Here is a 26,311-nt window from a genome sequence, read left to right on the forward strand (position 1 = left end):
GTATAAGAACACTGTGGTTGACACCCGTGCCATGTTCCCCTGGGCAACTGCACGTTGAATAGGCAGAGAAGGTTGGCATAGGAATTAGTCCCCCCAGGAAGCCAGTCAGGGGCAGGCTGCACACCTCCCACTTAAAACCACAGAAACTGATGGGGGCCATGCCAGGGAGCAGAGGGACACGGAGGGTGTGGAGCAACACCAATCCTGGACCCTGGCTCCTACTGGCATAAAACTCTGGGTAGGTCTCATCTCCCCTCCGACCCTATGGCTGCCTGCTTCATGGGAAAACGACCGTCACATGCTCATCCCTGGGCAGCACTCTAAACATGGATGTGGTGTGTCTGGGGCAGGGCCCCTGAAGGGTGCAGGCCCATCAGAGTCCAGGCAGGCCCAGCAGCTGAGGGGGCTGCCTGTTCTAGGCCACCGGTTCTCCGCCAGGGATAATTTCCCCCAGGAGGCATTTAGAATGTCTGCAGACACTTGTGGTCATCACAGCTGGGAAAGGGTGCTATTGGCATCTAGTGGGTAGAGGTCAGGGATGCTGCTAAACATCTACAGTGCCCAGGACAGAGGATTATTGGCTGAAACATCAATGTGCTGAGGTGGAGGAGCCCTGCTTGTAGCTCAGCACCGGAAGGGTTAAGTGGCCACAAAGCCCGAGCTGCCTTCCTGCCTGCCTGCACCCCTGCCCGCAGTAAGGGTTGTACTAAGCTGGGCGGGAGATGGCCGCCACTGCCCAACGTCACCGTATGGTTCGCATTAGCTGCGCTCTGCTTGGCAGCGTTCCCTCTGGCGGCCAGCCTTCCCTCCCTGCCCCACCACTCTCCTCCCCAACTCAAAAGAAAATACCAGGATCCACACTGAAAACCAGCTCACTCCCCTCCTGTCTTTTACCCTAGTCTTGAATCAAACAAGCTCTTAAACTCCTGACCTTCCGCCCAGTCACCCTGGTTTGTTTCGCAGCAGCAGCAGCAGCTGCAGCAGCAGCATTGGAGGCTGCAGGGGGGTGGGCAGAGGGCTGCCCTCTCTGTTACCTGGAGATTTTGCAGACTGGCACTAGCACCATGCAGGCTGGGCAGCTTCTCCCAGAGTGTCCCTAGAAATACCCTCCCTGGCACCCTAATATGCCAAAGCTGGAGCCACTCAGACCCTTACCTTTCACAACTAGAAAGGCTCCCCCACCATGAACAAGAGGGTTGGGAGCCTTTAAAATATCGGAATTATAACTTTAGATGAAACAGCTGAAGGTTGCTTTTTAACTTTTCTAGCCAGAGGCCCCAACTACCAAGGTTGGATCCACCACCAACTCACAAATATATATCCTACCCAAAACTTCGCTGAGCTTCAGACCTTATGTCAGCTTGCTTCCTAGACCTTTCCAAGTGGGTTCCCCAAACACCCCCAACTTAGTGAAGCCCAAACCATGCTCCTGGCTCTGTGTTCACTCTGCCCTCCAGATTGTTCCAGGTTTTCTCTCACCAACGGCTCCTCCACCTGGCCTGTCACTGAAGCCAGAGATCTGGGGTCCATCGGTAATACACCACTCCCCTTCACTGTCCCTGTATCTAGTCCATCACAAACTCTTGTTATTTCCATCTCCTGAATGCCTTTAATGCCCATTGGATTGCTGCCAGCTTGATCCAAGCCACCTCAATCTGCCTGGACTATGGCAATGGCCTCCCCACTAGTCCTCAGAAAGGTCCTGGCTCCCCTCAAATCTGTTGTCTCTCCCTTAAACAGACAAATAAATTGCACACACACTACACCACCCACCCTGCAAAACCAGCTGCGTCATGAGAATAGACAGAACTTGAACTGGCCTTGCATGGTCTGGTGCCATCTACCTCTACAGCACCTCTCACCCCACCTCTGTCTCTGAGCTCCAGTCCAGATGCCAAATGCCTTCCTTTTAGGTTTTCAGACACACTAGGCTATCTCCCACCATGGGGCCTTCGCATTTGCCGAGAATCCTCTCTACCCACACCTTGCTCATCTTCTCCTAGTAAGTCTTCCCCCTCCTTGGGCCCTGAGAAGCCTTCCCTGACTTCAGCCCAGGTTGGTTCCCTTGCTATCTGCCCTCAGAGATCTCTCTCCTGTACTGAGAAGGCCCCACCTCCGGCCATATGTGCACATGTGCTCATGTGCAGAGCTGTCTGCCAGGCAGTAAGTCCAGCAGGCAGGAAAATGCGAACACACCAATTGGATTCACCCTAATCTACACATCCACGATTGATATCTTCACAAACACCATAGCTGACAGCAAGCTACGGTGGCTGTGCTGCCCCAGGAGGGCAGGGGAGCCACAGCTGTCACTCACAGACAGCTCTGGTTGGCTCACTCTGTGAATCACCCTCATCTAGAATCATCTCATTTAAATACTTTTGAAAAGAAAAAAAAAAAAAAAACACCCAAACTTTGAAAGGCTGGAATTTATTAATAAACAAGAACATATTATAATGAAGCATTTTAGCAAAACTTCAAACAAAAGCAGGCAAGTGCCTTTTTTAAATAAGGTATCTCATTGGCCCTTTCCCCGTGATGATTACAAGTTGACGCCTGTGAATAATTAAAGCAAGGTTTATGGTATTTTTATTATTGTTTTAGTTCTTAAAAGAAAGAATTATAAATACTCAATTTAAGTAGTACATTGGCTTTAAGCACACTCAGGAAACACTCAACTTTCCTTTAAAAACAAACAAGAAATCCCAGCAGAGCCCCAGAGTGATGCCAGGGCAGTGAGGGGCCCAACACAGACTGCAGGTGTAGTCTGCCCTCCCTGAGGTGCCAGATCAGAGGGTGAGAGGGGGCAGGCAGAGCCACTCTGGCCAGTAGGGTACTTGCTGTGCTTAGCCCGGACGCATGTCCTGGCCCCCGGACCTACTGACCTCCTGCCTGTCCCACAGTGTCTCCCCTTCTCTCCTGGTGGCAGAATGTCCCCAGCATTCCCACACTCTTCTCCCAGGCCTCTGAATGGCTGTACCCCTTTGTTGCTCAAGATTTTCATATCTCCACCTCCAAGAGAGCTCTCTTGACCTACAGAACCCCTCCCATTCTCAATAGCCTCACTGTAAGGTAAATAAGGTGATTCACCAACTCAGGTGAACTGTAAGAACAGAAATGGGACCTGCCTTACTCACTCTCTACTCCTATGACCTAGCCTAGCATCTGGCTCATAGTAGGTGCTCAGGACTATGTGCTGAATGAATATGTTGGACACTGATGTAAAATCATTATTTCCTTTTCCTTTCCACAATAACTCTACAAAGCAGACTCTGTTATTAACATTTCCATGTTTTGCGGATAAGAAAGCTGAGGCTCAGAGAGGTTAAGTCACTCACGTTGCACAGCACGTGACAAATCAGGGGCAGGATGTGAGCCAGGTTTGTCTAACTCCAGAGTCCAACCTCTGGCCCATGGTTTCCTCAAATTGCCGATAAAGGGGAATCCCTTTGGATGATTTCATTGTCACAAATGTTAATTCCTTGTTTCCTGCTGACTGGAATTCAGGGACCGAGGTGGACCAAGAATGTTTAACAAGAATCTCAAGCAACCCACCCTAACCCCCAGCTGAGTGTGAGAAACAATGAATTAGACCCTGCTAGGCAGCCCTAACTTCCACTGTCAAGGGCAGAGGCTGCCTACAGGATTTATTCCCATCCTGCGCAAGAGGCTGATCCTGGGACTGAGCCCAGGAGGGCGAGGAGGGCCAAGAAGGGGCCTGGGGAAAAGCTGGAGTGAAAACACAGGGTACTGGGACTTACAGGCTGGCAGGGCATGACGGGGAGGAGGGGGGAGCATCAGCGCCCGGGAGCCTCAAGACCCTGTGGGCCCCTGGAGGGGCTCTCTCACCTGATTCCAGGGTGCAGCTGTGCTTCCCCAACATGTGGCATGGCCTACAGGACCTGACTCCAGCTGGAACATCCTCTTCTAGATTTGGCCTTCCAAACATCCTTCCTACTTCCCTTTCAGAGATGACCACAACCACCTACCAACCACCCCACTTCTCAGACTCTCCGCAAGGAGCTCCATGTTTACCTCAGTCATGCCAGACACTCTCTCACCTCTGGGCTTTAGCACATGCTGTTCCTTCCGCTCAGAATGCCCGGGCAAAGCCCTCTGTCCTCTCTGAGACTCCGCTTCAGTCGCCTCTCCTGGGAAGCAGGGTTGGAGGCCCTTCCAGTGCCCCCACCACACTCTGGAAGCCATGTTCACCCAGCGCCTTCCCCATACGAAGGAACAGCTGCCTGCCTGACCACCCCAGCCCCACTGAGGGCTCCCCCAGGGCCAGCTTGGGCTCTGATACCTCTCAGGGACTCCAGTCCCCAACATGACACACATCAACAGTATCTGGAAAGGTTGTGGGCAAGGCTGGTTTCATGGGTGTGCAAGCTGAGGTCACACAGCCTCACATGGCCACACTTTCATCTGAACCAGAGCTTGCTTCCAACCTAGAAAGGCAGTGGTCTTCAGACAGCCAAAGACCAGATACTCTTCTGTGGACCAGACAGCACCCATGCTTGCATTGGGCACAACCTGGCACTGTCAATTGCCATTTACACAGCATTTTCTGCACCAAGGCCACTCCCAGCTGGGGCTCTGACCCTGGCTGGGCACCTATTTCACAGGAGAGGAAACTGCTGTGGGTCCCAGTGTCTAGATCCTGCCAGTCATCAGGTCACTGCTAGACCCCTTGATGACATGTACATCCTATTCCAAAGGCACCGCAGCCCACAGCTAAAGGGAGGAAATGACTGCACCCCCAGAGGCCTACAGGCATACAAGTTTCGGTAAGCCCAGCAAGCCCGCATCCATCTCACCCCCTGGTTCTGCATCTGACAATTCCACTGGCCTGAGTCACAGTTTTCCCTTGAAGCTTAACTGACCACTGAAGGTAAACAAGATTGTGAAAGCAAATGGCCCTCGGGAAGAACCATTCCCACCTGAAGGCTGTTCTTACTTATTTAAGAGGGTGGCCTGGCCATACAGAGGGGCGTGTCTTGCCACAGTCACACAGTTGGCCGTTTACGCCTGGGACCCAAGACGCTGTGTTTCTGCAGGGCACAGTGGATGGGAACCAGCCCTGGCATTCCATAGATGTTGTTTCTAATCAAATCCCTATATTGTCCTAGGAAAAATAAAACTCATTTAATTCCACCCAAAAGCATGTATAAGTTAGAGTGGTTTTTCATATGACAACTTGTAGGGTGCGACAGCTGCCCTGGGAGTGTCCCACAGCCACCTGGGCCAGGGTCCACACCAACCTGGGCTCCCTCAACATGCGGCTTCTACAGGGGATGTCCAGAGGCCAGCCACACTCCCTACCTGCGCCACATTTGCCACCTCCACACCTGCTCCCCCAGCAGCCACTGAGTGCTGCCTGACCACCAGGGTGCCACCTAGAGGGTGCAGGGGCTGAGGCTTCCTGTGGTGATGGCGCCCATATGTGTGCGTGCTCTAGCAGCCTGCCTCTTTCCTCCTCCCCTTCGCTGTGACTTGGAGGAAGGCAGCGTGGTCATCCCCACGGATAGACAAGGACACTGAAGCTCAGTGCACTCAGGGAACTTGCTTGAGCTCACAGGGCCAGTATGCGGGTACAAACCCAAGCCCAATCGCTCTCGAAGCCCTGCTGTCACTTCTTTGTAATGCTGCCCCTCAGCTGGAAAGGGCAGGGTACGCTTAAGTAGTGGCTGCACTCAGGCTTTGGGGTGAGCAGGGGAGAGGCTGAATCCTAAGATATCCACCCGGCCTATGAGCAGGAAGCTGCAGTTGGGGAGCCTGGTTGGGCTGGGGCAGGGCTTAATTTGTGCTCTTGGGCACTAGAGCCCCATCAAAGGGTTGGGAGGCTACAGGTCAACCTGGGCCCAAGTGAGACTCCAGATGCTTACACCAGGCTTGAAACACACCAAGCAGGACCAGACTGAGCTGGCATCTCTATAAAGGGGGCCTACCTCAGCAGTGGGGCAGCACCACTCCTGCCTGTCCCCTTCCTTAAGAAAACACCACTTGGTTTACAGCCGCCATTTCTCCCCTGCTCCAGCCATGCCTGGGCCACCCAGTGCCATCCTTGCAGAAGACTGTGAAATGCTTAGGCCTATCAGGAGTGCAGACAGACCCACTGTCACAGGTCCAGGCCCCTCTCAGCACAAGAAGCTGGCTATACCCTCTGCCTGGACAGCCGACTGTAGGTCAGGACTCTAGCCAGCCCTTAAATGAGGCTCCCTGGAAGCCATGAAGGATAAGGCAGCATGAAGCAGCAACTCTAAAAGCAGCTCCAGCAACCTTGAGTTGGAGGTGCCCTGGGCCATCTCCACAGCTGCTTCATTTCATGTCACACGGGCAGGTCCCAGGGACCTGCAGCCTCCTCACACCCACCCAGGGAGCTCAGGCAGGATCAAGAGCACATGCCTTGGACTCTGGCTGCCAGAGCTTGAATCCGGGTTCCTTCACTGATTAGCTTGAAGAAAACTTTTAACATCTTTGTGTTCCTGGGTCATCCCCTATAAAACGGGACAATCACACCTTCCGCAGAATGTTGTTGAAAGTCCAGAATGAACATACGTAACAGAGCAGAACCTGGCACACGCAAGAAAATGGCTAATAGACACTCCCCCAGCTACTGTCCATTCTGGGGCTCACTCCCTATGCCATGCAATCCCTGACTCCAATTCAGAATTCACTGCTCCTACAAACCATCAAATGCTAAACTAAGAGAATACTTGACCTCAACTAAGCCAGACATGGCAGCCTTCTTTATCCACCAGCATCTGAGAAATCAGGCCCCTTGGGCCCAGTGTGTGCAGTGGGTATCGGCACCATCTCTACAGATAGACACTCAGCATAAACAGCCATTCTCAGAAATTAAAGGAGACCCACACATGAAAGAACTAAAGGGAAACAGGTCTTCTGGAAGCACATGCTGGTAGCAGTTCGTCTAGCTGCAGCAGATTCTCAGGGGCCTGATGGAAAAGGGCATGCCATTCATTTGGGGTTTGGGGGTTAAGAACAAGCTCCAAGCTTCCACAGGAAAAAGGCCTGCAGAGCCAGCATCCTCCAACCTGCCAGAGCTTTAGAACACTGAGCATTGATCTCTGACAATAGCACCTACAGAGAGAAGCCTTCCTGAGTTCCCTGCCTCCTGTGAGGTCAACCTTCCATTCTCACCTGTCGAATGTCCTTCCTCAGCCGTGCCTCCTTAAGGAGACAACAGGATATTATAACTTGACTGCAGGTGTGATTCAAATCCTCAAGCCAGGAGAAAGGCAAGACCTCACAGAGGCTCTTCGGGTCCTGGGTGCGGGCAGGAAATGCACAGCTCAGACCACCTCACCCCGAATCTCTGCATTCCTTGGGCCAAGTAAAAAGGCCCATTAAAGAAAAGATGAGATGCAGAGTTGTACAGGGTGGTGATAAAGACAGCGAAGCCTACTTCAAGCCCTGCTACAAGCATGCTATGTGGCTCTTGTCAAATCCTCATGACAATCTCTGGAGAAAGCCAGGGGAGGTAACTGCCCCGTGAGTGATGGGACAGGACTCAAACACAGTCTATCAGCGTCCAGCACCTGAGCTGTGATGGTGTGGACACCGGGAAGCACCAAGCCAGTGGATATTTCTCAGTTTTGCCTGCCTGACATCTATTCTGCGTTTCCTAGGAGTAACCCAACTTACTTAGTGAACCATCCCTCCCACCTTGTCCCTTCCAGCTCCAGGGGTGGATGTGTAACCCAGCCAGCCCAGTCAGAACACTGTACTCATTCACAGTGATGAGCTCCCGTCCAACCACGCCAGGGGCAGCCTGTTCCTTAACTGTGTTCCTAACAACTAGGAAAGAGATGCCATTTCACTTCTCTTATCATAAATGATACTTTGGTCCAAAAGTAACAGATAGCCCTGACTAGAACCATGTGGAGATAGAGCTATCACAAAACATGAAGTTCTGAGGTGGGATAGACACACAGCAACCTTCAGGTGCAGGCTCTGCTTCTGGGCAGCTCTCCTGCCTCCCAGCCTCTGCAAACCTCCAGGCTGGGAGTAAGGTGGCCGTTGAGCCCCCGAGTCCAGGTGTCATATCCTTCCTCCCTTCAACGTCCAGTGAAGGAGAAAAGCTGTCTTTTCCTGTTGAGTTCCAAAAAGCAGAAAAGCTTTTCCCCAAAACCCTAGGAGACGCCCCTTCACATATCACTGGCCAGAGGTAACAAGCCGCTGCCAGGGGAAGAGTGTTCCACTGCCAGAACAGATCCTTCGATAGTGTGATGTTCAGGAGTCAACCACAAGCAGCACTGTATCTTGGATTTGAAGGAGAAAATGGGAAGCCAGAGTTGTGAGGATTACGCCAGAGAAGGTGCCACCTGAGCGTGTAGCCCACACACAACAGGGCAGAGCCAGTTCTGGAGCCAGCCAGCACTCCTGATGACATCCACACGTCTCCAGCCCTGAGCCTGTTTCCTATCCTGCTTAAGGCAATTGAAGTTGGGTTTCTGTCCTTTGAAACCAGAGTACTGCCTGATACACAGAGAGCAGTGGGAGATTTTATGAGGCTTTAAGACAAGAAACTGAGGCTGGAGAGGTGATAATGAAGAGCTATGCTCTGTTTTCCATGCCATGCACTTTTTAGTTTATCCTGGAGATAATGAGGACCCAAAGACAGATGAGCAGGACAGCAATGAGGCTTTTCTGTCAGCAGGGCTGGGCTGGACTCAAGAGGAAGACCTGGGAGGCAAGGGGAGGAGCAGCATGCCATAGGAGCGGCCCTGCAGGGCCTGAGAGGTTGAACTTGAGCAGTGGCCACGGGGCTGCAGAGGAAGGGCCTGATCTGCAAGGTCCCTCCTTAGGGTGACGACCAAGGGTGGGCTGGTCTGCTCAAAGGGCCTAGCATGGCTTCCTCTGGCTTTCCCAAAACCCTCCTGGTTTCCTTCTCTGCCTTCTCTCCTTCCCAGGGAGCTCCGACCCTGTGCATCTGGTGTACAGGCACATGTGGGCACAGAGAGCAGAATCCCGTAAGCTTCCAATGCCAAAAGCCAGACAACCATGAAACACCAAATGCACAGAAACTGCCTTTTTTTATGTATCTTCTGGAACAGAAAATACTTCAGGATAAAGGTCACTCAACATTTTCCAGATAAAAGCACAAGGCAGCAGAGGGAGCTCAGCCTTGAGAGCCGATGTTCACAGGTGTTGGAAAACCAGCTCTGCAGCCTCGGGCACCTGATTCACAGTGACTGCTCCCAGAATGAGGCAGCACAGGGACACAGGGAGCATCTCCACTGCTGCTTACTGATGGAGCATCAGGACACAGCCTAGAAGACAGGGGCACAGCCCCAGAAGGGAGTGGCGGGCTGCCCAGCTCTGGGTTTCTGCAACTGGGCCCAGGGTGGCAGTGACTCTAAACACAGCCCTCTCAGGTCACTCATTACCTAGTTCCAATCAAAATCATACTGAAAAACAACTTGTTTACTTGTTTTATTGGCTTTTTCCTACTATTTCTTTCACCAAATATTTTCTGGGGCCTACCTGGGCTGAGCCCAGGATGGATGCCGAGAATATAAAGATGGAGAAGACTCAGCCTCTGCCCGCAGGGAGACCAGGGTCCACAGGAGATGCAGGCACAAAGACAAATACAGCAGCAGGCAGCACAGAGGATGGGGCGCACCTCTACCCAAAGGATGTGAGCCCTGAGCTGTGCTGGAAAGTGAGCATACTGCAGGTAGGGGACAGCCCGGAAGGGCTCCAGGGAGAGAAGCAATGCAGCATTCCTCTGGGAAGGGGAATGCCAGGGTTGCTGGAGGTGGGGGAAGGGTAGATTTGGAAGAGTCAAGACTGCAGGCTTGTTTGAGCAAGAAAATGGATTCTTTCCAGATGTCATAATCTTATCTCACCCTTGTGATTAGCTTCAAAGACCAGAGGCAAAGTTTGTAAAAGTAAAAACACCTACCAGTATTTAAGATTTTCTTCTCCCTTTCTGGGGGTTTTCAATGAAGAAGAAAATAAATCTGAATATAGACTTGATTTGGGAGGAATATGCTATCAAATTCTGAACTCTTCCCTAAAAGCTTTATCAACTAAATAGGTATCCAAATATATCTAATAATGTTTGCCATCATTATCAGAACATTGATTGGATTCACAGTGGACCAGAGTGGGGTCCGCAAAGCATATTTGCATTTCAGTAACTCACTTAGTAGCCCTGAACAGGACCTTACACCCAGGAAGGTGCCCTGCCACTTACTACTTGTGGAACCCACAACAAAACTTCTACATGAGAATAATATCAAATGGCAACAATAAACATGACAAGAGTATCAGCTAATGCTTGTGTGTCTCCTAGATGCCAGGAAACTTACATACATTATCCCTAGTCCACACCACACCACCCTGACCCATCTTCCAGAGGTCCTGGACAGAGCCAAGCACACAGGGGTCATCCCAAGTTTGAGCTGAACCAGTGAAACATGAAGAGGTTGAGTGACTTGCCTGTGGCCACAGAGCGAAACATGAAGAGGCTGAGTGACTTGCCTGTGGCCACAGAGCTGGTACATGCCTGCCTTGAGTCCCTCTGCACTCCCAGCCCCTGCTCTCTTTCTCCACGCTCTGTGGCTTCAACAGTTTCTGATGTTACAGCCCCGATAGCCAATCACCACCAGAAACATCACTAGCCTGAACCCCCAATATCAAATCTTATTAGAGGAATTTCTCAGGCTGAAGATCAAGAGAGCCAAAATGCCTGAGCAGAAAGCTGGTGACTCTTAGGATGAGTGGCCTTTAAACTGTTCTAGGGACTAAATGGAATTTTTTTCTCCTTCACTCCCTGTTCCCCAACATTTTCTTGCTCAGCTAATTGGCCCCAGCTGGGAACAGACCTGGTCAACAGAAATGGGGGCCAGGGTATGGCAGGCTCCGCAGGCCAGCCCAGGCCGGGAGGGGAATGTGACTGTTTATTTGGAATGGCTGTGCCCTGCCTCCAAGGGAGTTCAAGCGGTCAGATGTGTCCAAGTCTATTAGTGAAATCTGACAGGGATGTCACTGTGTTTGGAAAGAGGGCCATGGCCCCCCATGTCCTGGTGCCCAATAGGCACTGGCCACCAATCATGGTTGGTAGAGGGCAGGGGTGAGAAAAGGTCAGGAGTTCTGAACCTCAGGCTCTGCTGTAATGGGCTCTCATACATGTCGCAGCCCAGGCAAGGCCTCAGCAAAGCACAGCAGCATGGCCACAGAACTGCCATGGGGCCTGCAGGCCCTGCTCTGGAGTAGAGGCACCACTATCAGCCCAGGCATCTCCTCTGGGGCTCCCATGGCAGTAGGGCACACGGCCAGGGCTGGGTCTTCAGAGCTGGATGAATGACTTCAAGTCCTAGCTCTGCTGTCCAGTTAAGTTCCCTGGGTCTAGGTTCTCTCACTTGTGGGATGGGCATGCCAGGAAATAAAGGAATGGGCAGTGCTGGCCATCAGTATGCAACGGTTCTGACATGTCACCCCCAGAAGCCCAAGATGGTGAGCAGGGGCAGCATTTCCCTGCGAGGAAGCCAAAGCTCAGAGCTAAGGGACCTGACAGGATCAGAAAGGACTAAAGCCTTTTTCTGATTTCAGTCCTTTCCATGCAAAATTCATAAGTTTCCTAGGGCTGCCATAACAAATTACCACAAATTTGATATCTTAAAACAACAAAATATTTCTTCTCTCACAGTTCTGGAGCCAGAAGTCCAAATCAACGTGCCAGCAGGACTGGTTCCCATGGAGGCACTGAGGCAGACTCATCTCTATGCCTCTCTCCTGGCTTCTGGGGGCTTCCGGCAACCATGGGCACCCCTTGGCTTGGAACAACACAGCTCCAATCTCTGCCTTGGTTTTTATATGGACTTCTCTCTGTGACTCTCCATGTCTTCTCCTTGTCTGTCTCTTATAAGGACGCTGGTCATTGGACTTAGGGCCCACCCTAATCCAGGGTGATTTCTTCTTAAGATCCTTACCTTAATTACATCTGCAAGACCCTTATTCCAAAATGGTCATATTCTGAGGTTCTGGGTAGACATATTTTAGGGGATCACAATTTAACCCACTATAGTCTACCCTCTGGTACCCAAAATTTACATCCATCCCACATGCAAAATACATTCACCTCTTCAAACATCCCCCAAACTCTCAGTCCATTAAATTATTAACTCTAAGTCCAAAATCTCATCTAAATTATCATCAGCTCAAAAAGTTCCTAATCTCATCATGTAAGTCATCTAATCAGGTAGGGGTGAGACCCTAGATATGGTCTATCCTGGGGCAAAATGCCTCTCCATCTGTGGACCTAGAAAACAATTTACCTACTTCTAACATTCCAAAAGGGAGATGATGGAAAAAATACAAGGGTCATTGGTCCCAAGCAAGTTTAAAACACAGCAGGGCAAATTCCATGAGGTTTCAATATCTGAGACTGACCTCTGTGGCTACTCCCCTAGCCTCTGCTTCTGTGTCCACAGCCCTGCTCTCAGAGTCATTCTTCCTTTTTTAGTTTTTGAAGGATAACATGTGTTTGTAGCTGAGTTGTTCTATCAGTCTGTTTCATGCCTGTAGAATCCCAGAAGTCTGACAGCTTTTTATTCATTTGTCAAGTCTCTCTCCCTTTCGGTTCAGTGTTTTTGCTGGTATAACATTCTCAAAATCCTTGAGGGTCTCTTATATACATCAAAGGGTCCATGCCATTAGCCAAGATGGCTCTCCACATATCCTTGCTATAGAAGTCCGTCTCTGTTCCTGGCTGCTGCTAAGTTGCTTGGATCTGTGAGTCACACACCTCCTCTCTTCAACAGAAGGTTGTCCAGGCTCACCTTTGGCCTTCTCTCCAACGTATGCTTTCTCAGCAGTGAATTTCCTAATCTAAACATCCTTTGCAATCTAGAGGGACTGAGAACCTCCCAAATCATCAAGCGCTGGTTCCTGTTTGCTAACAGTTCCTTCCTCAATTCATTCCTTTTCCCTCGTGTTTTACTATAAGCATCAGTGGAGAAACAAGGCAGTATCTTTCACACTTTGCTTAGAAATTTCCTTAACAAATGTCTCAGTACATTCTTACAAGTTTTGCTTTTCCTGACTAGTAAATTAGATCATCAGGCAGTAGATACCAAAAGTGTTAAAAAGTAGGCTGGGGAAAAACAGGTGCACAAAAGTAAAAGGAGAATTAAATTTGTTATCTGTCAAGCACCTGCCATGTGCCCAAGTACTAGAGATCAGTAACTGGCATCCTGATAGGCAAGTTCCACCTTTATAAGGACAAAGAGGGTGGCCAAAAAGCCCAGAACAGAACCCCACTCGAACATCCCTGCCTCCTTACCACTGCTGACTTCTCTGCCTCAGCCCTTCTCCATGCCCTCGGCCCTAACATTGCAGCCACTGACTCTTATCAAAAACTGTTTTCTCCCTCTAGAACCTCAGGTACCCCCAATTCAGTCTATCCCGCCCCCCAGAGAGCCCTCTTTTGACATCTCTTTCATACTCCCAGCTCCTCTCCCAAGCTGCAAGCATGTCTTCTCCCAGAGTGGAAGGGATGCCAGGTCAGGGTGGCCCCCAGAGGTCTGACTTAGGAAGCAAAGAGACTGGAAAGAAATTTAGTACTGATTCATTTTCTGTTCTAGCAAAGAATCTGCAAACAGTCACCAAAGTAATCGTAATTTTGTTAATACAAACTGAGTCTACTTTTACACTTTTGTGCTTTATTTTTTAAGATTTGCACTTTTAGTCCCTGGCTTAAAGTAGATTTCATTCAAGTGGTCTTTTTCTGGGACCGATGGTCTTCAGAGGAGGATATGACAGCAGGTAGAGGAGGGGACTGTGAGTCACAGTGTCCAGGGGACATCCTAACACCCAGGGCTGGCCAAGTTCCAGGGCTCCTTGGATATGGTGGGGTCCTGCCATCCAACTCCTCCCACTAGATCCAAGGAGCTCTGAAAGCTGGCCAGAGCCGAGTCATTTCTTTTGTTTGGTCCTTTTTGGTCAGGAGACTCTTCCCTAATACCCCTGGCCCCTGTAGGAGGAAGTAATAGCCACACTGCTGTAAAATGAGCTGGGGGGTTGAAACCTCAGGTTGCCTTCACTTGGGAGAACCCTGTTCATGCCTACCCTCCATGAAATGCCCCTTCCCTATATCCGACCATGCTGCTCTAGACCAGGGATGGCACACACAAGGCATGGGTGCCAGCAGGGCCCCTCTCCACTTCCCTCACTCAGGCCAGGTGCTGCTATTATGGCCCTCTCACCCGGAGGGCAACGTGGTTCATTTTATGTGTCAACTTAGCTGGGCCACGGTGCTCCAACGTTATTCTGGGTGTTTCTGTGAAGGTGTTTTCAGATGAGATTAATATTTAAATTGGTAGATGTTGAGTAAAGCAGATGACCCCTAAAATGTAGGTGGGCTTCATCCAATCAGTTGAAGGCCTTAAGAGCAAAAGGATTAACCTCCTCAGAGAAGAGGGGATTCTGCCAGCAAATGACCTTCAAGCTGCAGCTCTTCCCTAGGCCTCAATCCTGCCAGCCTACCCTGTAGATTTTGGACTTGCCAGGATTTATAATAGTATAAGCAAATTCCTTTAAAAAAAATTATCTATCTATTATCTATCTATTTATCTATCTGCATTTATCTATTTATCTATCTAGGTGCATTAGTTGGTGTTCTCCAGCAAAACAAAACTAACAGGAGATACAGATATCTAAATATTTACATCTATGTATCTCTATCTATGTATCTATAGATACCTAGATATCTGTATCTCCCATTGGCTCTGTTTCTCTGGAGAACCCTAACCAACACACCTAGTGAGCCAGACAATCTTAAAATGCCTCAACATAGCCTCCAGGTAGCCATTCCCAATTAACATGCAAATTGAAATCATGCAAATCCAAGCCTCTCTAGCAGCTAGCTGAGTCCACAGGGCTGAGAGCCTCCACTTCCCTGTACTCTAGGCTCCTTCAAGGATTAGAGAACTGCCCTGGACCCCAGCATTCCCGGCAAGATCTCACACGAATTCTAATAGCCTGTGTTCCCCACCTTTATTCTTGTTGAAGGGGAGGGCAGTCAATGAGGCTGTAAGTTTCTCTTGTCGCATAAAGTAAAACTATTAAAAATGCCTTCTGAATAAGGGGAATATCAAGGCACTAGACATCTTTTAAATCAGAACCAGGCCATCGTAGTAGAAAGGAGGGGTGATGGGGAGGCACCAGCCATTCATCCTTCTCACAGGTCTTCAGAAGGATAATGCGGCATCTGCTGACGGCCACCAGGAGTGCAAAACCAACCTGGGTTTCTTCCAGATTCTATGACTGAGCACCACAAGATTCACATCGTGTTTAATTTGAAATTACTGTGGTTAAGAATAAGTACCCAGAAATAACTCCACATATATTTGTCACCCTGACGTACAGCCAGTGTCCAGAAAGGGAAGTTTCCCCTCCAGCAGCCCCACTTGTTAACCATGTGATCTCAAGCCCACCTCACCTTCTGGAGCCTCAGTTTCTTTATCTACACAGAACACCTACTTGGGAACACCTCCTTGTGGCACAACATAGGCCTCCAATAAACAGGTGCTATGAGAATTAGGGAGAGCAGCAGTCCTAGAATCCGAGGTGAGAGACTTGGAGCCAGGCGGGGCCAGGCAGCCACAGGGTGAGAGCGCAGGAGGGGAGGTGGGGCAGAGCGGGCAGTGGGAGTCACAGGGCAGGCACAGCAGGCTCAGCAGCTGAACAAAGGGACAGTCCCCCTCCCTTGCTGCCAGGGAGGAGGCCAGAAGGGAGGACAAGGTAAGACTGACCTTGAGGGCAGGGATCTCCACACTGTCACCGAGGCTGATGGAGCCTGAGAGGATGGTCCCTGTCATCACAGTGCCTTGGCCTTTGATGGAGAAACAGTGGTCCACAGACATGAGGAACGGTCCCGAGGGGTCTCTCATTGGGATAGAAATCTGGGACGTCAGGAGCTAGAAAAGAGAAACTGGTGCCACAGTCTGTGGGGAGAGGAGCCAGATGGGGCAGGGGAGAGGAAAGCAGAGGATGTGGCTGACCAGCAGTTCATCAAGGCTGCCAAGGTGGACTCAGCTCAGAGGTCCATGCCTCAGCAAGGTGGCCAGAAGATCAAAACCACCAACTCTCTGACTGCATTCCAAGCCTCTGCCATGCTCTCAGCTCTTTCCACTCAGTCTGAAGGAAAGGGCACCTGCAGAACCCTCTTCTGTCTTCTCCCGTGGAACTGCTACAATGGTCTGTCCTGCCAGGCCCTCCACACTGCAGCAGAGTAGCCACTAAAGGACACCCTGTCCCATTGCTCCCTGGCCTCATGCATTTCCCCAGCCTCCTGATGCCTTCAGAATTTAAAACTCCTCATCATCTAGTCCCTAGGTACCTTTTAGGCCTCATCTTCCACCACTCCCCGACGTATGCCAGAAGCCAGCCACCAGCAGGCCTAGAGTTTTACCAGCTGGCTCAGCCTCACCTGTACTGCAGCAATACCTCCTCTGGACAGGCTTCTCTCTATGGCCACATTTCCCCTACCCCCATCACCACAGCTAACACTCTCCTGTGATCTTCTCTTTATTGTCTCCCCCATAGGGCTATGAGGGCCAGGTATCTCCAGTAGCTGGCATCGTGCCTGCGAGAATGACAAGTGAAAGAAGAAACAAGGGGATGTGGGGAGAGGGAGGAGGAAAGGGTTGTTCCCAGCGGCCTTCCTTCTCTGCAGATTCCACATGCCTCAGCCTCACCGGCCGATTTTCCTCATGCCACCTGTGTGCCAGGAGATGCTGTCAGGGCTCATCACCAATAAACAAATGAAAACAAAGACTAGGATTACTTGTGTTTGCTACTTTTTCACTTTGTAAGGGAACAGGCTGTCAAAAAAGTATTCAGTGGTGAATGTTCCAAAGTCTTAGTCTTGAGATAGCAATTCTTTTGGAAAAAGACTAGAGATTCAAACAAAACAGGCTTGGTCTGAGATTTATATAGAGGCTTCTTAAAGGAGTATACAAACATCTTTCATAGCAGCATTTTTGAGGATTTTGCTTTAACAAAAACAACTGTCCCAGGCTCCCAGACAAATGGTTTCAGAAGCCTGATGAAAAAGTAACAAAAGCCTCACCCAGAAAACATTTGTTTGGCTAAGCTGACAAGATCAGCATGTGTGAGTCACAGAAATGGTGGCAGTGCATGTACGTGGTCACACCTCATCTTGGCTCTGCAGAGCCAGATGCAGGTGGGCCGTGAAGCTGACCGCAACAATCAACCCGGGTCTGAATCCCAGCTCCACCATGTAACTTGCTGTGAGATATGGGTCAAGTTATTTAACCTCTTTGAATCTCAGACTCTTCGTTGGTATATGGGGATAAATAATTTCAGCCTCCCTGAGTTTTTGTGAATGTCAATGATCCTGTACGTAAAGAACTTAGTACAGTGCCTGGCCTGTAAACATCAACATCACTGTAATAGGAAGAACTGACATGGCACTGTTCCAAGCACGTCATACACATTAACTCATTTAACCCTCACAACAACTCCATGAGGTATGTGCTATTATCTTCCAAGTGAAGGAACTGAGGCAAGAAAGAGTAGATCATTTGCCTGAGGTCAGAAAGAGTGGTGGTGGAGCTAGCACCTGAACCACAGTCCAGCCCCAGAGCCATGCACGTTGCTACTCCACCCCTCTGAACGGCCTGAGCACTCTGTGGAGGAACTCTGTGGCCCCATTCTCACTGCTACCTTCCTTAGTACCAGCACCACCAGCAGCCACACACACCCTTCCTGATGGATGACTGGGCTCCCTCCCTGACTACCAGCACAAGTTAGGAAGAACAACCTGGGCCTCAGCCCCACAGCTTCTGAAGATAAGCCTCCCATCTTTGGTGGAGGTGCCCAGGATGGAAGCTGCACTGTCCCTGCTGCTGGGCTCACGTCCTTCACCCCTGCCTTGCTGGCACCCAGCCCAGGTGGTATACTGGAGGAGTTGATACAGTCTGAAGGACTGGAATGGATGTCATGGTCCCAGGGTTCCAGACAGGTGGGAGCTGCTTTGTCTGAGTGGAGGTATAACAAGAGAAAGGAAAAAGCGAGGCACAGCAAGGTGTGACGAGCTCTGCAGAGTCTCTGGCTGGAGCGTGAGTCATGGGCTTCAGGGAACCTTAGGAGCCCTAGTTTGGGTTTACCTTTTTGAGGGAAGTGGGGGAGTTGTACTAAGGTGTGAGCAGTTAGATTAATGGAACCAACTGAGTCCTCTTGCTAGGGCTGCCTCTCTTTCTCTCCCAGGGGAGAGAGGGACATAAAGCGGTCTGCCTGAGCAGCGCTGGGGCTAAAGGGCAACCTGGATTCAAGCTGACAGTACCTCAATGAGCTCTGGAATGCCCTGTGGAGCTTCAGTTTCAGGGGCCTCTGGTCCCCCTGGCTTGGCCGCCACGGGTATAATCGGTGCACCTCGGAACCTGAAATGGAAAATAAGTCCCATCACAGTTACAGAGATCAGCAACATGGACACAAAGCACATCCATGAAGCACCTGGCACAGTACCAAGTGCGATGAGCGTCCTCTTCTCTCCCCCCATCAACCGAGCCTAGAAGACAGCACCACTGTACTCACATGTGGCAGATGATGCAATGGAGGCCCCAAATTTCCCCCTTTGGGTGAAATGTCCCTGCAATGGACATCAGAATTTTAAAGGGCTCTCTTAGATATTAAGCTCCACTTTCAGAGCTCTCCCTAAGGAGGCAGCAGTGATCCTGGTTCCTAGGCTTCTGAATAAAAGACCTCCTTGAAGAGGACCAATAAATACATCTCAGCCTTCTGAAGAGATGCAAGAAATAATAGTGACCAAAAAGTCCTTGCAGATGTACCTGGAAGCACATCTCTATAATCTCAGTTTCTAAGGAGGAGCAATCCTGCCTAAACTCTACTGGGAAAGCCCCTGTATCTTTAAGAAGACATACTTAATCTGTGTGGACATTTATCTTTCCCATTTAAAAAAAGGAACACTGTTACGGAAAAAAAAAAAAAAAAAAGAGGGAAAGAGAAAATAAATAACCCATAATTCCATCATTGTGGTGTATTTTCTTCCAACCATGGTTTTCCCATGCTTTGCCAATGGATTATTTTTTTCAGATTTTGGTTATAGTATGCATACAATTTCATATCCTGCTAATTTATTTACCATTATATCACAAATAACTTTCTGTTGAATAAGAGCAACAACAATAACAACTTACATGGCTGAGCCAACCTTATAATGTGAGGTTTAAACGAAAGCATCTACAACACATGATGGAGTTGTCACCATCTTATAGATGAGAAAATGAGGCTTAGGGAGGCTAACTGATTTGCTTCAAGTTGTTGGCTATGAACCTTAGAGCCAAATTTGAACCCAGCCCATCTGAGTCTGAAGCCAGGGCTCTCAGTCTCTTTGTAACACTTCTCCCTGCCTGGGCCTGTTCTTTCATTGTTGACACCTGGACAATGGTATGACCCAGAATTTACATGCTTGTACATGCTTTCCTCCATTACTTATTTGTGATATTTCAAATTTTTCACTACTATAAATTACACTGTGATAAACATGTCAGTGGGCATGAATGACTTTTTTTTTTTGCCTTGGCTTTGGGGTAAATTCATGGGGTACATATCTAAGAGTGAATACACACTAAAAGATCAGCAAAATGATAAAGCAAGGACATCTGAAAAGCCCTCTTCCATGGAAGCAAAGAACACTGGCAAAAAAGACCAGAATCAACTTGTTCAGAACTCTGGAATTAACCAAAGGCTTGAGCAAACTGTGGAGTGTTTACTCAAGAAGAGTCTCAGTAAAACCAAGTGAGTTTTTGATGTTTTAACTTTCCCTCTTCTTATGCTAACTCTGCAGCAGTCCTGAAAACCAATCGGTAGCCTGCCAGGCACTGAAAGGGGCAGAATGGGTTTGAGTCCCTTCAAAGCCCTTCTCCCAGAGAACGATCATGATTTTCCAGTCTGGTGGTTCCCTGGAAGGCCCTACTCACAATGCTATATTTATTTGATCTGCCTTGGAGCTTGCTCAGTGCAAATAGCCTTTACCCTGTGGGAGTTTGTTGAAAATAATCAGAGGCAATTGTTTAACACCACAGCTGCCTGAGGGAAGCTGTGATGTTTAATAACCAAAAACTTCTCAAATTTCATGGAAAATATGAATCTACACTTTCAAGAATCTCAATAAACTCTAAGTAGGGTAAACTCAAAGGCACCCACACCTGGCACATTACAATCTAACTGTTGAAGGCCAAAGACAAAGAGAATCTTGAAGCTATCAAGAAAGAAGCGACTTAACTCATGTACAAGGAATCCATAATAAGATTAGCAGCTGGTTTCTCTGGAAAAACCATGGAGGCCAAAAGGTATCAGGATAATATATTCAAAGAAGTGAAAGTTAAAAAAAAACAAAAACAAAAAACTACCAACCAAGAATTTTATATGCAGTAAAAAAATGCTACAAAAATGAAGGGAAACATGGGATCACCATATGATTCAGCTATTCCACTCCTAGATACATATCCAAAAAGAACAGAAAACAAATAAAGAAATACATATCCATACATGTCCAGAGTAGCACTATTCACAATAGCCAAAAAGTAGAAACATCTCAAATGTCTATCAACAGATGAATGGATACACAAACTATGGTGTGTATATATACACAAACTATGGTATATATATATATGCAACAGAATATTATTCAGACATTAAAAGACATGAAGCATCAATACATACTTCAGTGTGGTGAACCACAAAAACACTGTGCTAGGTGAAAGAAGTCAGACAAAAAAGGTTGCATATTGTACAATTCCATTTATATGAAATACCAGAATAGGTTTAAGTCCATAAAACAGAATGTCGGTTAGTAGTTCCCAGGCTGGTGGGGCATAGAGAATGAGGAGCAAAGGGCTTAATGAATACGGTTTCCTGTTGGGGTAATGAAAATGTTCTGGAATTAGACACTGGTGATGATGTACAATTCTTTCCACACTGAAAGTATGAATTTCATGGTATGTGAATTCTATCTCAATTACAAAGAAAATAGATGGAAAGGTATGCTACTTTTTCCACTATGACAATGAACATCTAAGATGCCTATTTCACTGTACGCATAACAAAACAGTCTTTTAAAAATTATTTTTAATATATACTTCATTTTAATTTGTATTTCCTTGTAAGTAATCCATACAATGTTGAACCACTTTCAACTGTTTGTATACCCAATGTATTTTCAGGAGACATTTCTGTAGCACTTCTAGTTCTGGAGTTTGTTTCCTCCAGGAAGAGCCACCCTTACCTTCCCGATACTGGGGGCTGCTCTAAGTGCTTCTCTGTATATACTCTAGCATGCAACACAGTGAGAGTGACAGAAAGAGACAGGACCCTTTACTGAGCACCAACGGTACAAGCAATTGTGCTAGAAGCTTTCCAATCCCCATCTCCTCATCACAATCCTGTAAGGTGGGTATTATTCTTCTTCCCCCTATTTCGTAGAAGAGGGTCCTAAAAGTTTGGCCAGCTTTGGTAGCTTGTTCCAGGCCACAGGCTAATGAGTGGTGGGGCTGTGATTTAAAGCCAACTCTGAGTTTACTTTCCACCTGAGACTACCATGAGAACAATCCTCCATCAGCCTAGGCTGGAGGCAGGGGCATGTGTCTCTTCTCAAATCCATATGAGAATTTGGAAAGTAGCTGATCTTCAAGGATCAGGGAACATATATTTAATTCCTGTAGCCAGATTAACAAAACCCTTGCCCTTAATTACATACATTAAATATATGTAATTTTAGTTCTCAAACCAGTGAAAAAATGATGATAGCTATAATTATAGTATCCAATATTATGATAGTTTGCTATCACTTTCAAATTGCAGACATAAATTTATTGAATCCTTAACAACCCTCTGAGGTAGGAAGAACTGCTGTCATCATTCCCACATTCAGAGTCATACATTCATTCTCCAAATAATGGTGAAGCACCCACCATGCACACAGCACCTGGCTAGATGCTTTCACATGACTCCATTTAATCCTCACAGCAATGATGTCAGGTATAACATTATCATTTTAGAGATGAGGAAACTGAGGCACAGAGGGTCAAATGATTGCTAAAGGGTCACTGGTGAAGCAAATGGCAGAAGCAAGGAGGAATCCAGAGCTCAGCACTTTGGACCCAAAAGCCCTATTCCAGAGCCCTGTCCTTCCCACAGTGCTGGGATCCCCAGAACGACCTCCAGCATCTCCTCCCCAGGGATACTGACCTGGAAGATGGCATCAATGGTCTTTCAAAACACGAGACCAGAAGACTGAGCCCAGTGCCAGCCTGGGCACAAAGAGGGGATGACAAAACGTCAAGGTCGCTCTGCTCCCTCCCCTCCTCCTCCTCTCTCAGGGCTGACCTGCACATAGACCAATTGTCCCACATCCTCTTCACAAGCTTTGTCAAATTTGTGTGCCACCTGAGCTATTCTTTACTCATTTATTTTCCTTAAAAGAATTAACGTTCTTACTTAAATATATTTATCTTAAAATGCAATTTCATGTCGCTATCTAAATGGAAAACCACCACATGCCACAAATAAAAGGTAGAGTAGAAGCCCTCCCACCACTGGCCCCTTTAAGGACATCCATGAGGCAATGCTCTGCACTCCCTCTGCAAAACCTGCTCCTGGCTCCTGGCACGCCAAACCCCCATGCTGGGGAGACAGCATGATGTGCACAGGTCACGCTCAAGAGGTGAGTACTTCCTGCACTTCTGCCTCCTGACCTTTATGCTGAACCTGGTTATGCTGTAAAGTTGGTAATGCCCATTATAAGTTTCACTGAAACAACATAATTTAATTTAGTATCATGAAACAACAGTGTGAAAATAGCTGTTTCTGTGAAAACTAAATTGAATGCTCTGGAAAGGTGTGATAAAGACAAATCTCCTTAAAATCTAGTGTTAAATTAGGTGTGGATAAGAAAACCAGAGAAGACTTGCAGGGAGGTTGTGTGAAAACAGAAAAATTCTGTACTCAGACTTTGTAAATCTTGCTTCACTGAAATTGTGGGCAGTGCACTGCATTCGGGAGTGATTTATAGATGAAAGGTGACTTGGAGCTCTAGTTAGTGGGCTCATCCTGGAAGAAAAGACGGGCTGGGCAGTACATATCCCAGCAAGTGACAGGTGGAACAAAGCTGTGGAGCCCCTCTGGAGAGCATCTGAGCAAAGAGAAGGAAACTGCTGCTCAAACACTCACAACAGAATTAAAGTCAGTCACTGAGGCTTTCTCTGGGAAATCTTACTAGAGAGCACCTCCACAACACTGAGAAAACCGCACAAACCTAGAAGATGTGACCAAGAGAAACAATCACATGCAAAGAAAAGTATGCCACACTTGGATAGAAAAAGCCAGAATGATCACAGTTGCTGCCCACAGTGATGCGACTGGAGACTGCACGCTACAACTTTTCCTTATTGCCAAATCAGCAAACTCTAAAGCTTTCAAAAACATAAATTCTGGGCCAGGTATGGTGGCTCACACCTGTAATACCAGCACTTTGGGAGGCAGAGGCAGAAGGATCACTTGAGGCCAGGAGTTCTACATCAGCCTGGGCAACACAGAGAGAACCCATCTATAAAACAAGTGTTAAAAATTAGCCAGGTGTGGTAGCGCATGCCTATAGTCCCAGCTTCTTAAGAGGCTGAAGCAGAAGGATCGCTTGAGCCCAGGAGTTCAAAGTTATAGTGAGATCCAGACTGAGCAACACTGTGAGACTGTGTCTCAAAAATAAATAAATAAATTACATACATACATACATACATACATACATACATACATACTGGCAAAGAAGAACATACAGAATATAGCTTACTTAACTGTACTCAGACCAAATGAATTAAAGATAACACATAGATTATAAGTGATCATGCATGGAAAATTGAAATTATAAATGACACAAAAACCAAACATTCTTCAAAAGCACAGCCTGAAGAAGAGGAGTCAGGCCCAAATTCAGAACTCAAATCCACATGCAGCCAAGAAGCCCCAGACCAGCCTGGCCTGGCTGCCAGTGTCTTGGTGCTGATGAGGAAAGGGAGGCACGATGCTGAGAATGCTGTATTTCTCCTGTTATAGCTTTTATTGTTGATTTTATTAAATAAATATGCATGTACATGTTTTAAGTTAAAATACTATGTTTAAGGCATGAATGTGTCATTTTTTATGATTCTCTGCTCTAAGGGACTTTTTTGATTAACCAACCACAACCCAATCTCAGGGGACAAGAAATCTTCTACTACTGTAGCTACAAAAATAAACACAAAGAAAACAAAATAGAGCTATTACATTCTAGCTAGATACTATTACCTGCTGAAGGCGCTGAGGCTGGTTAAAAAGTTAGGGAAATCTTTAAGACACAACAGTACCAATTTGAGACTTTTTTCTGACTTAATAAAAGAGATTTAAAGATAACTGAAGAAAGATTAACTTTCATTGCAATTTTGCCACATCCAAGCACAGTCCCAGATGGATCTTGTGTGACATGTGGTGCACATCCCTCACTCTGAGTAATACTGCCTTCGTCTTCCTCAGACCCTCGGCCACCCCTCACATTCCCCCACTGTGGCCCTAAGCAGAAGCCAGGCAAAGGATCCAGCCCAAGAAGAAGCACCTGAAGGGAAGAGCCCAAGCTTGCTGCCAGGTCTGTGGGGGCCTTCCAGGAACCCATGCGGACACCCCAGCCGCAGCCCCGCTCCCCAGCCCCTCCATGCTCTTCCCTGAACTCATATCTAGAGCCTCCTACAGCCCCAGATTTCTCTCCTCTTGGGACAAAAGCCCCCTTGCTTGACACCCCCACCCTGCCACTTTCAATCAATATCCAATTTCTCCTTCTTCTCATATTTCAAAACAAATCCCACTTCTGTTTACCCACCAGAGCTTATGGCTGATTTTCTTACAAGGTCACTTCTGTCTCCTTCTCTTTTAAGTGCAGGACGTTTACTAAGCACTTCCTCTGCGCCATTCTTCTTCATCACTCATGCGCCCACTGCAGGCTCTTCTTCATCACTCATGTGCCCACTGCAGGCCTCCCCAAAGAGTGGCCCGAGAGCCCAGCTCTTCCCCTGCATGCTGACCATGGGGACCACAGCCCCTCTGTGGACCATTCCCAAACCAGCATCTCCAGCCAAGCCCCCTTCCCAGCACTCTAGCTCTACCCTGCCATCTGCCATCAGGCTGCCTCCCGGACTCTAATTCCTGGCCTCTGATATAGGATAGTATTGCCCTGGCCTCTGAATTAGTCCTCTCTGACTGCATGGTCACCAATGTCTCTCATCAGTCACTGCATCTAATCGGTTCTCCTCTTAGGATCTTGCTCCAATCCATCCTGATTTTCATTCTTAATGGGTTCCACTCTGGGTCAGGCTCTTCTCACCCCAGGCCTCCCAACTGCTCTCCAAAGTGTGTGCACAGACCACAGCTGTGAGAACCTTCCAGCAGCACCACAGCTGTGAGAACCTTTCAGCAGCACCACTCTGAGGTGCTGGTCTTCTCCCTTCCCCACTCTCAGGACTCTGTGACTGTCCCGGGATGAAGCCTGGGCCTAGGGTGGTGCACAAGGCCCTCTGGGGTCTGCTCCAGTCTCTCCACACTGACTCATCACAGCAAAACCCCTGGGTATCTGGATTTTTAAAACTCAAGCTCACACTGTTGCCCTCACCTCCTTCCCTTCCTCTCTTAGGCAAACCTCACCCAGGCAATGGCAGCCTGACCTGAGGCAGGATTCCAGCAAGAAACCTAGGACTAATTTCCATTCCACAGCCGGTTTATGCGATTTCACCTCACTCAGCCCCCATTTCCCTGTCCAACAGGAGATGGCATGACCTAGATCACAGGGTTGTCTCCCAGACTGAATCGGTTAACATGTATAAAAGTGCCGTCTGGAACTCACGAGGAACCCTGGGAACTACTGCAACCACCAGCCGTCTGTACCCGCACACCAGTCACAGATGACGGCACCTCTTCCCAGTGACCAGTTCTGGCCTATGCTCCATATTTTGAACCTCACCCCTGCTTAGTTATCACATGCCCTTCTAGAGTTAGTCCTCATTCCTGACTCCCCAGCCAGAAGCAAACTTGCCTTCCTCAGAATCCCCTTGCTACTCTGAGGAGCCACTTCAGCTCTGGCATTTAACGCTGACACAAAGCAAATTCCCTAGCCTACCTCCACCATCGTCCAGGTACTCAGGATCTCCTGCCCAACTGCATGGGAGGCTCCGCAGTTGGGAGGAGCTTAATTCAACTGGCCTTTGAAACCTCACCCCAC

The 26,311-nt window shown here is 48.3% G+C and overlaps 1 protein-coding gene across 8 annotated transcripts in view; it reads right to left on the reverse strand.

The window, feature by feature from the left end:
- EEFSEC (eukaryotic elongation factor, selenocysteine-tRNA specific) overlaps positions 1-26,311 on the reverse strand; it is a 279,578-nt gene that overhangs the window by 155,579 nt on the left and 97,688 nt on the right. For 5 of the 8 annotated variants that reach the window (XM_045385606.3, XM_045385605.3, XM_074033177.1 and 2 more), the window contains 2 exons: positions 18,338-18,434; positions 15,783-15,947 (listed from right to left, as the gene is read on the reverse strand). In XM_045385606.3, coding sequence (XP_045241541.2) covers positions 15,783-15,947; positions 18,338-18,434 — 262 coding nt within the window. The remainder of the gene's footprint in view (positions 1-15,782; positions 15,948-18,337; positions 18,435-26,311) is intronic. The other 3 variants (XM_074033178.1, XM_074033176.1, XM_015431358.4) reach the window with 1 other exon arrangement.

This window comes from Macaca fascicularis, chromosome 2, assembly GCF_037993035.2.
Source record: "Macaca fascicularis isolate 582-1 chromosome 2, T2T-MFA8v1.1".
NCBI classification, from domain to species: domain Eukaryota; kingdom Metazoa; phylum Chordata; class Mammalia; order Primates; family Cercopithecidae; genus Macaca; species Macaca fascicularis.